This window comes from Haliotis rubra, unplaced genomic scaffold (genome assembly GCF_003918875.1).
Source record: "Haliotis rubra isolate DU_JTF1 unplaced genomic scaffold, ASM391887v1 Scf1534, whole genome shotgun sequence".
Taxonomy (NCBI): domain Eukaryota; kingdom Metazoa; phylum Mollusca; class Gastropoda; order Lepetellida; family Haliotidae; genus Haliotis; species Haliotis rubra.
Window position 1 is genome coordinate 90,521 of NW_025765486.1, and position 10,338 is coordinate 100,858.

The 10,338-nt window shown below is 40.7% G+C and overlaps 1 protein-coding gene and 1 long non-coding RNA gene across 2 annotated transcripts; both read left to right on the forward strand.

Annotated features, from left to right (window-relative positions):
- The first annotated feature begins 787 nt into the window (after window positions 1-787).
- On the forward strand, window positions 788-1,471 carry LOC124270657. Its single transcript, XR_006896849.1, has 2 exons — window positions 788-915; window positions 1,305-1,471. It is a non-coding gene; the product is annotated as an uncharacterized LOC124270657 (long non-coding RNA).
- A 779-nt stretch (window positions 1,472-2,250) lies between these two features.
- Window positions 2,251-5,740, forward strand: LOC124270658. The gene is made up of 2 exons (XM_046705694.1): window positions 2,251-3,802; window positions 5,309-5,740. Exons 1-2 carry the CDS (start codon window positions 3,132-3,134, stop codon window positions 5,682-5,684), a joined length of 1,047 nt encoding a protein of 348 aa, XP_046561650.1. The 5' UTR covers window positions 2,251-3,131; the 3' UTR covers window positions 5,685-5,740.
- The last annotated feature ends 4,598 nt before the right edge of the window (window positions 5,741-10,338 follow it).

A 10,338-nucleotide genomic window follows, 5' to 3' on the forward strand; every position in this document is an offset into this window, starting at 1 on the left:
GGATATGGAGATGGGTGGCGGCGATATGGAGATGGGTATCTGGGATATGGAGATGGGTGGCGGGGATATGGAGATGGGTCGTGGGGATGTGAAGATTGGCGGCGGCGATATGGAGAGTGGTGGCGGCGATATGGAGATTGGTGGCGGCGATATGGAGATGGGTATCTGGGATATGGAGATGGGTGGCGGCGATATGGAGATGGGTCTCTGGGATATGGAAATGCCTTGCGGGGATAGGGAGTTGGGTGGAGGGGATATGGAGATGGGTCTCTTGGATATGGAGAAGGGTGGCTGGGATATAGAGATGGGTCTCTGGGATATAGCGATGGGTGGCGGGGCTATGGGGATGGGTCTCTGGGATATGGAGGTGTGTCTCTGGGATATTGAGATGGATGGAGATGCGAGCGGGGAGTTCTTTTTGGGTGGGTCATTTTCATAAATGTGAGAGGATTTGTTTCTACTTCTAATTTTACCTGTGAAAGGAATGTTGAAATTTTCTCATTTTTCCCATAGCAAAGTGTATTTGAATTCGGGTTATGTATTGAAAAAATCATGGATTTCAGCGAAAACTTATTGATCGTGTATTGGCCCTCATGACCATGTTCTCTAATTAAATCATTCTAAAAGTTAATTATACAGCGCTCAAAACAAATTAATAAGCACCCTCGGGGTTTACCTCAGTATTTCAACGGTTAAACACGGGTTCCGAGTGGTCTTACCTATTTTAACCATGGCCAGGTTTAGATGGTATAAACATGTTTTGCTTCCATGGTTCCACACTCACACTACGTCCACCCAAATCTCCGTTAGCTACGTACCTCTGACCTCTCGCAAAACCTACTGACAACTATAGGTATTCCATCGCTGTAGTGGGGACATCTTGACGGGACCATCGGAAAAGTGCTGGATTTGAAGGTAATGAATGTAATCTGATGTATTTCGCAAGGCATTGCATCTAAATTGCATGAAAATGAACTGTATCCAATATCTTAATTCCTGAAAAACTATAAGGTCTGGTTTCCCCATGGCTTGAAGTCGTACAAATGGTAACTTGCAGTTTGTTTGCTACACGTGACTGCTAGATGCAGTATGTATGTGTAGTCATGGTCAGGGATGTATCTTCCATTTATCAGTAAAGGAAGACAAATTTTGCTGAAATATGTCCGAGAACGCAGTTTTATTAAGAAGTTTAACTGTAACCTAAGTTCCATGTTGGTCTTAACCTACAGATGTTTCTATAAATAAAATCTGTTTCCGGATTCTACTTGAAACTCTCACTGCTTGACACAAGCCGCATGTTCTAGAGGGGTCTGAACTTATTGCGTGCACGACTGCCCAAAGGGGCGATGCTGTCAGACCGTATATAAGGATCAGTGATGAACAGGACGTACACTGGAGTTATAACCCACACGTCGTCTCCATCGTGCACAGTGGCTGCTCTGTCAGACGGCACGGCAGTGTTAATATTCTCTCAATAGCCACTTCAATTAAAATAAACACGCGCAAAAAATGAATTAGCCTGAGTAAAACTTTGCTGCAAATTACTTGTTTGTTTGGAAATTAGTTCGGGTCCGAGGTTTAACTGGTTTGCGGTATGAAATAAAAGAGCCATGGTTAGTGGCATGGGTACCTATCGGCGCAATACGCGTACAACAATGAGCCAGGGTCAGAAATTGTGAATGATTTATGGTATTGCCAACTGTTTTTGTCATGAATTAGTTCTCAATTATATTTATAATTCACGATCATTCAAGCCATTGATTTAGAGACCATGTCAGGTAAAGGTAATACAGTACGGAACGGAAATAGGATCACCTTACAAGTGTGTGATGAGTATGTTCTTACACGGATCTCTGCATAGCGAAAACCTCTGAGCCACCCGTGTCGACACTTTTACGAAGAAATGTGGTAAAAAGACGAAAACACCAGGCAATGCTTTTGCCTTTAAAGGCTTTTGAACATAGATCGATGCTCATGATGATCATCTCTAGCACAACCTTGATTATTCACAGACCGCTGTCATATAACTGGAATTTTGCTCAGCGGGGTATTAAGCATAATACTAATATGATTATTATTATTATACTAACATTATTATTATACTATCATTTGTTTAACGCCAATAACTAGCGCAGCTGAAAGGCGCTTTGATTTTCCCTAGGTATAATCCGTAATACGACCCGTGAAGAGCAGGGTTAGAATTGATCTTCATTATCATGCTGATATTTGTATAGCGCCAATAACCAGCTCGGCTGCTCAAAGGCGCTTTAATTTTCCCTCGATCGTTGGATGTCAAACTCAAACGGCTCATCGTAGTATCAATCTCAACTCTTTGGGGGTCATACAACACTTGGAGCCACTAGGCGATACCAACGAAAGAAACATAATGAGGGAAAATGTGGAATTCAAACTCACTTTCATCGGTTTTGTACATTCAATTGTGACGCATGAAACGACCTGACACTATTACGAGATCAGACACAGTTGTAGTTGTGTTTGTGTGTCAGGGAATGGTTTTGAAAGCCGAATATTTTTTATCTGTGTATTATCTAGTTCACAATAGCTTTTTACAACACATGTGAATTTCTCACAGTACACTAGGCAAAAATAGAAGTGTCATGCGTTGTACCTTGACATCGTTGAAGAAACAGCAGTCACGTGATCCATCATTGAGATAGCAGTTTATGTGAAACAGCAGGCCGACTGACTAATATGTCTATGGCTGTTGTGTTTTTTGTGTATTCTTCTTATAGGGACGCTGTCAGGGTTCATTATACCGATGACGAAACCTGATGGCACCGCTGATATTTCCAGCATTATAAACCACGTCGCCTTGCTTGAACAGACTGTGACTGTTCTCCAGAAAGCAACTGGAAAGTTGGAAACAGATCTGCACACCAGTAGGTCGCTACAACAGTTGGCAAATAGGGAAATTGCCTCTCTCAAAGATGAAGTTACATCCTTGAAGGCAAGCCTCCAGCTGTCGACAGACGAACTGAACCTTGTGAAGGCGGACATTGGGATTCAGGGTAAGGGTAATTTGCAGCTGAATCAAACGAATTTAATTTCAACCAGTCTTGGTATGGCATCTGATAGTGCACAAGTAAAAAAGTGTGCAGCCTGATGTCAAGATGTTAAGAGATGAACTGGATCTTATGAACACTACCGTGTATGATGTAAAGAGGGAAGCAGATGGATTCATTCAAAGGACGTCTCCAATTTTCCAGTTAATTGCTCAAAGTCAGTTAATCGAAAACATGAAATCTGCAAATCTTCTCGCCCAAAACACGTCAAAGCAGCTAGCACAGTTTGAACAAGCCATCAAAGCAGCTACAGGAGACATGCTGAATGTGTCACATGATCTACATTTGATAAATGCAGATCTACAAAGTACGAAGCACAATCTCAGTCTAACACGATCAGACGTCATAGCTTTGAAAACAGACATGGAAAATGATAAGAATCAGTCTCTTAACTGTACGCAGTCTCTGACACAGATTTCACAGATGATGCAGTCACTGAATGTCACGCATGATCTTCAGTCGGTCAATGCAGATCTACAAACTGTGAAGAGTAATCTCCATCTCACAAGGACAGATGTCACAACTTTGATAACTGACATGGCTGTTGAAAAGAATCAGTCTGTTGACAACAAGAAGACCCTGGCACAGATTTCACAGACGACGATGTCTATAATGGGAGATCTGCGCACAACACAAAAGAATCTCAGTTTGACAAACTCAGAAGTCAGAAATTTGGAAAGAAACATGTCTGCTATAGCAGGACAGATCCCCAGCTCTCGGTAAGATGCCTGTTGTTGCTGTTTTTTGTTTTATACAGATCCCCAGCTCTCGGTAAGATGCCTGTTGTTGCTGTTTCTTTGTTTTATACAGATCCCCAGCTCTCGGTAAGATGCCTGTTGTTGCTGTTTTTTGTTTTATACAGATCCCTAGCTCTCGGTAAGATGCCTGTTGTTGCTGTTTCTTTGTTTTATACAGATCCCCAGCTCTCGGTAAGATGCCTGTTGTTGCTGTTTCTTTGTTTTATACAGATCCCCAGCTCTCGGTAAGATGCCTGTTGTTTCTGTCTCTTTGTTTTATACAGATCCCCGGCTCTCGGTAAGATGCCTGTTGTTGCTGTTTCTTTGTGTTTATACAGATCCCCAGCTCTCGGTAAGATGCCTGTTGTTGCTGTTTCTTTGTTTTATACAGATCCCTAGCTCTCGGTTAGATGCCTGTTGTTTCTGTCTCTTTGTTTTATACAGATCCCCGGCTCTCGGTAAGATGCCTGTTGTTGCTGTTTCTTTGTTTTATACAGATCCCCAGCTCTCGGTAAGATGCCTGTTGTTGCTGTTTCTTTGTTTTATACAGATCCCCGGCTCTCGGTAAGATGCCTGTTGTTGCTGTTTCTTTGTTTTATACAGATCCCCAGCTCTCGGTAAGATGCCTGTTGTTGCTGTTTCTTTGTTTTACACATGTGATGTATTGGACACTGTTCCATGATGACAATATTGATTTTGCATGTTAGTTATTTATACCATCGTTGATGCGAAATTGCTGAATACATAAACAATCACTGTACGCAAAGAATAGCACATGAATGTAACCATAACAACTACTTCCAACAAGTAATTATGCCCTGGCTTATGTTCCGTAATGATCAAGTGCACCCAGGTTACAAATCAGGCAAAGATAGAAAACGTTGGCTGCCCACAGTGGTTGGATGGGTGATCTGGTTTCTAGGTCTTTGGGCTGCCCCATGCTGAAGCACATGTAAACCATGTGGTGTCTCCTTGTCTGAATATACATAAGGAAGTGGTAGTGTAAACTTGTAGTGCCTCGCACTGAGCTTAGATTGCATTCTTTCCAAGAAGCTGTGAATACAAATTGAGTGCACACTGATCAGATGATGAGGCTAACATAAAGCATAGACCCGTGAAGGTCCGGGTTAGAATTGATCTTCAGTAACCCATGCTTGTCGTAAGAGGCGACTAACGGGATCGGGTGGTCAGGCTCGCTGACTGGGTTGACACATGTCATCGTATCTCAGTTGTGTAGATCGGTGCTCACTCTGTTGATCCCTGGATTGTCTGGTCCAGAATCGATTATTTACTGACCGCCGCCATAAAGCTGGAATATTGCTGAGTGCGGGGTAAAACTGAACTCACTCACTGACATAAAGCATAATGATGGTGAATGGAATCTGACGCATGTTAACGTACAAAAACAGTCTCACCAACTAATTCCCCAATACGCCTTCACTATGTGTTTACTAGTATGCCCTCAGTTATGGATTTTTCCCCTTCCAGACTACCAACTATTGCATTCAACGTCCATAGCCCTTCGAGTCAGGTACCTGGAGGAGACTTGATATTTGGCCACAGTCTCTACAATGCTGGCTCCTTCTACGACACTAGTACAGGGAGATTCACTGCACCCGTATCTGGAACATACATGTTCTGGACAGAGCTTGTACTGACTGAATCCAACTCTCAAACGTACATCTATATCATGAAGAATGACGGATGGATGGCGATGGACGCAGATGTTCAAGACAACCATGCCTCTATCGTGACTGTCGATCATGTGTACAAGGGGAAGGATGTATGGGTGAAGACGTCAAGCTCTCACAGCATCACTGGCCTTTCCATCTTCACGTTTTGGCGGAGTGCTGTTGTCGGTTGACTGACAATTTGTTGGGGAAGACCTGCACTAGAATGTACTTAGTAAAGAAGGTCTAAATATCTTATGTTATGTCCTTATTACTATATCAGATGTCCTTGCACTATCTTTATGAATGGGGGTAGCCAAGTGGTTAAAGCTTTGGCACGTCACTCCGAAGGCTCGGTTTCGATTCCCCACATGGGATAATGAATGAAGCCCATGTCTTGCGTACCCCGTCGTGATATTGCTGGAATACTGCTAAAAGCGACGTACAGCTAAACTCACCCATTCACTCCTTCATGAACTAACTCTTCACACGTTTAGATTATCACTTATACCTATAAGTTACTGCATAGAAATCAAAGAATAACTGATTATTTTATTGTAACTACGGTTATTCTTTCCCGAATGAATGAGTGAATAGAGTGGAATGAATACTAAATTCGTAATGTAGTATATGTTCACTACGTTACAATATTCACAACTACATTGTCTACATGGTTATAAAGACGGAATCTCATAAAAAACAGACAGTGTCATGACTAGTACATTGGCCGTTCCATACCCAATTGCGGAAATGAACGGTTAAAGAATTGTAATACACATGGTCCATATCACATTTAATAACAGCATCACACGGCAGCCACACTGTACACAATAGTAGCCTGACAACACGTTCGGACCACCTCTGCATTACAGATGTGATATTATTTACTATATATTCTTTTATATTGCACCCTCTGCTAGAATATGTAAAATGTACTGTAGGCCTACGGCCTCTTCAGTACTGTAAGTAAAGATTGATTGATTGATTGATTGATTGATTGATTGACTAGTACATTGAAAATGCCATTTGTACAGTACAACCAGAAATTATTGAGAATTTAAAGATTGTATTTTTTAAAAAAAAATTCACTCATTACTCACGTATTAAATGTGAATATTAGCAGAAAATAACTCCAGATTCAAATACAGGTGAACAGTTAGTATTTTCTCAAGTCACCATGGGCAGCAATGCAGGCTTAAATGCGGCGAGGCATACTACTGATCAAAGAAGTTAGAAAGTTGTGGTCCATGCTGTCCCAATATCGGACCACCTCTTCTTTCATTTCAGCAATATTTGTCAGATGTTACTTATTGACACTTTCCCTACATAAGTCCCCAAACATTTTCTATTGGATTGAAGTCAGGGCTATAGCTTGGCCAATCTAATAATGTCATATTTTGGGTCCGAAACCAGGCCTGTGAATGCTTTGAACGATGTTTTGGGTCGTTGTCCTGATGAAAAATCGAAAAATTTCCATAGAACACGTGAGCAGATGGAAGTAAATGTCCCTCGAGAATATCTGTGTACCGCTCACTGTTCATATTCCCTTCAAATACACAGAGGGGCGTTGCCCCTAAAACAGATATGCCACACCACACGTTAAATTTCGGACTGTACTTTGGGCGATGATCCAAAGGTTTTTCAGTTTGTTTGGTCCAGAATTTCAGTGTATTAGGAAACAGCCACACAGAACTTTCATCTGAGAAAATCACATTGTCACAGTTAAAATTTCTATGCTGTAAGCACAAGTTCTACCTTCGCTCCTTTTGTTCAGGTTTCATGATCGGCGATGGAATTCCTCGACTTTTCTGCCAACCCATTGCATGCAGCTCAGTTCTAATTGTGTCCTTACAGACAGCCACAGTTCCTCTATGAATCATATCCAGCCTTATGTTTTCTAAACTCCTTCGTTTGATTTTAGAAACAAGAATACCAAGCCGCCTCCTGTCACCGACAGTCAATTTTCTAGACCTACCTGCGCCTCCCTGGTGCTCAATGCCATATCCATTTGCAATATTTTTTCGAAACACGATAAACAGTGGACGACAAAGGGATGCCTGTTCTACTTGAAATCACTTTAGCTGATCTGATGTGTCCTGTTATATACTCTAAAATCAGCACTCTTCTCTAAATCACCCATACTGAGGATCACTGAAAATGTCGTAATTCTAGCAGAAGTAAACAAACCTGGGATAACTCTTCACAAACTAATGAAAAGGATTAACGGAGTTTCTCTCTTGAATGAAACCAAAGCTGGTCAAAGGTTGTTTATACTAGAAATCCAATTAAACATATTCCTAAAATTCTCAATAATTTCTGGTCATACTATATTAACAATATGTTTGCATGATACTTTCGTGGACAGTTTAGGGTGTTGACATAATATACGCAGAGTCTGTATGATTTGGTTAATATGAATGCACGTGCACTTGGTAACGTTACACTGAAAGAAAAACCTTGTGGTTCGTAAAATATAAGTAGTAAAGAAAAATAGCCTTGTAAACAATAAGCTTCCAGAATATGTTATACACGTATGCAAATAACAAACAGTTTTTATACATTGTCCCGGTAGTAATAATATTAGTTATTCCGTACTTGTGGTACTTTAAGATACCATGTTTCCCCAAAGGAGAGTGAGAACACACACATAGACAGAGAGAGAGAGAGAGAGAGAGAGAGAGAGAGAGAGAGAGAGAGAGAGACAGAGACAGAGACAGAGACAGAGACAGACAGACAGACAGACAGACAGACACACACACACACACACACACACACACACACACACACCATTAGACTAAGCCCGATTCTGGCAAAAGGCTCAAATATATGATGTTGAGGCATTTTTAGTAGGATTTGGTATCCAGGCTATTTTACCTATTTAAAGAGTGCTAATCACGAAAAATGGGATAGCAAATTAAAGAAAGTGTTTTTGACCCTCAAAATTGAAAAAAACATAATAGCCGCCACAATAGCCTAAGATGATAGTGGTAGGTGTGCACAGTATTTTCACCTGTGACTGTATCTCTATGATTCAGTAAAAGTTTGGACACTTGACTTTTCAAGACAATTATAGAGTGCTGATCATGAATAAATGGGAATTTCATGCTGAAAATGGTTTTGGCTCCTCAAAATTGAAAAAAACAAACACCCGCCATAGTCACCTCCAAGTACTGGTAGGTGTTTAAGGTATATCAGCACATGTGACAGTATATCTCTTTTCCAGATTTGTTGAAACCTGACTCTTTTTTACATTAAATAAGTGCTGATCACGAAAGAATAGGATACCAACTAAAAAAATATGTTTTGAGCCTCAAAACTGAAAAACAAACTACCAGCAAATAATTACATCGCTATATTATGAATTATAAATGACCACTGTATAATTTAAAGAAATGTTACTATTATTTGTCACCACAAGTTCTAGAACTGCCTTTCATTAAAACAATAAATAAATTGGGTTTGTGAAAAGAAATGTTATCCCCAAATTATTTTAAAATGTATTTATCAAACCTGTCATAGACTATTAGGAATAACTTGTTAACAAAACCTTTTAGTTGTTAAATAGTTCAAGATGGTTAGCATCACATTATGAAACATTACTGAGCACAGTTGTAATTGTTTGAATAAAAAAAAAATGAAAAAAAGGTTTTTAATTGACAATTCATGATTATGAACGGTCTTTAATATAACACAAACAGTGGCATGGAGTTGACACGTTGAGTAGCATTATGCAGCAGATAAAGGTTCATGTTCTTCAGGTTCAGTGACGTCCGGACACGGTACGAGACAACTAGCAGTCAAATCCAACACTTCCATTTCCCAGATCGTTAATAAGTCGCCGGACAACTTTCAGAGGAAAGCTTCATCTTCACGTTGCAGAGTTTATTACATTTGTGCAGACATATGGATCCGGTACTGATCGCGAAACGTTACTTGTACCTACTGGGTACAATGGGATCGCCATCTCTCAAAATAGCAGAGGCTGATGAAAATCTGGCAATGCCAACTTATGACCGTAATGAAGAATCTTCCCTAGAATTAGTTCATGTTGCTTCGAAACTTCGAATTGATAGATACACCATGTCATACTGGTGTTGGGGTCAATTCCATACCGGACAGTGTTTCCATATTCCGTAAACCTTTAAATGTACACCTCGCCCAGTAACTTGAGATCTAAAGGATCTTGTTCAGTTGTTTCACAAAGCAGGACATACTTTCAGTTACAGGCAGGTCATGAGACACATCCTTGGCAGAAACAAAGGAGAAAGCAATAAATCACGCCACAGGTTCTGTGATACCACCAAACCTCATGCCAGAACAGATTTGTTTTTTCTTCACAGCGGAACAACATTGATATCCTGGGTTGCCGTTCCACTAACCGATCTTGGCTACGCCAATCGTAAACCCCTAAAATCCAATCTTAGCGTGACGTTAAGATCGGCATACCGTTCCACTAACCAATGAAATCTTACCTAAGTCAATCGTAAAGTTAAGATCCAAAGTCTAGAAGTTGCTCATGACCAACTTGGGATCGCTAAAATCAATCGTGAGAGAAACCAGAAATGGTGGCTTTCATATTCTATATGTGAAGAAGAGCGAGGCATTTTAGCATTTCGTGTGAACGTCCCCTAAAACCAACCATGAAATGAATTTGTTTATTTCTGTGAGTGTAAAGAGGCTAAACACAGCACTGTTCAAAGCCTTACAAATGTGAGGCCAGTCTTACCACTGTCGCCATGGGAACACAGCCGAGGGAGTCGGTGTAATACATTTATTACAACAATATTTGCAACGCCATGGTTCAGAATAGGGACGGGTCATGAAGTGAACAATGTTCTGAAACAAAAG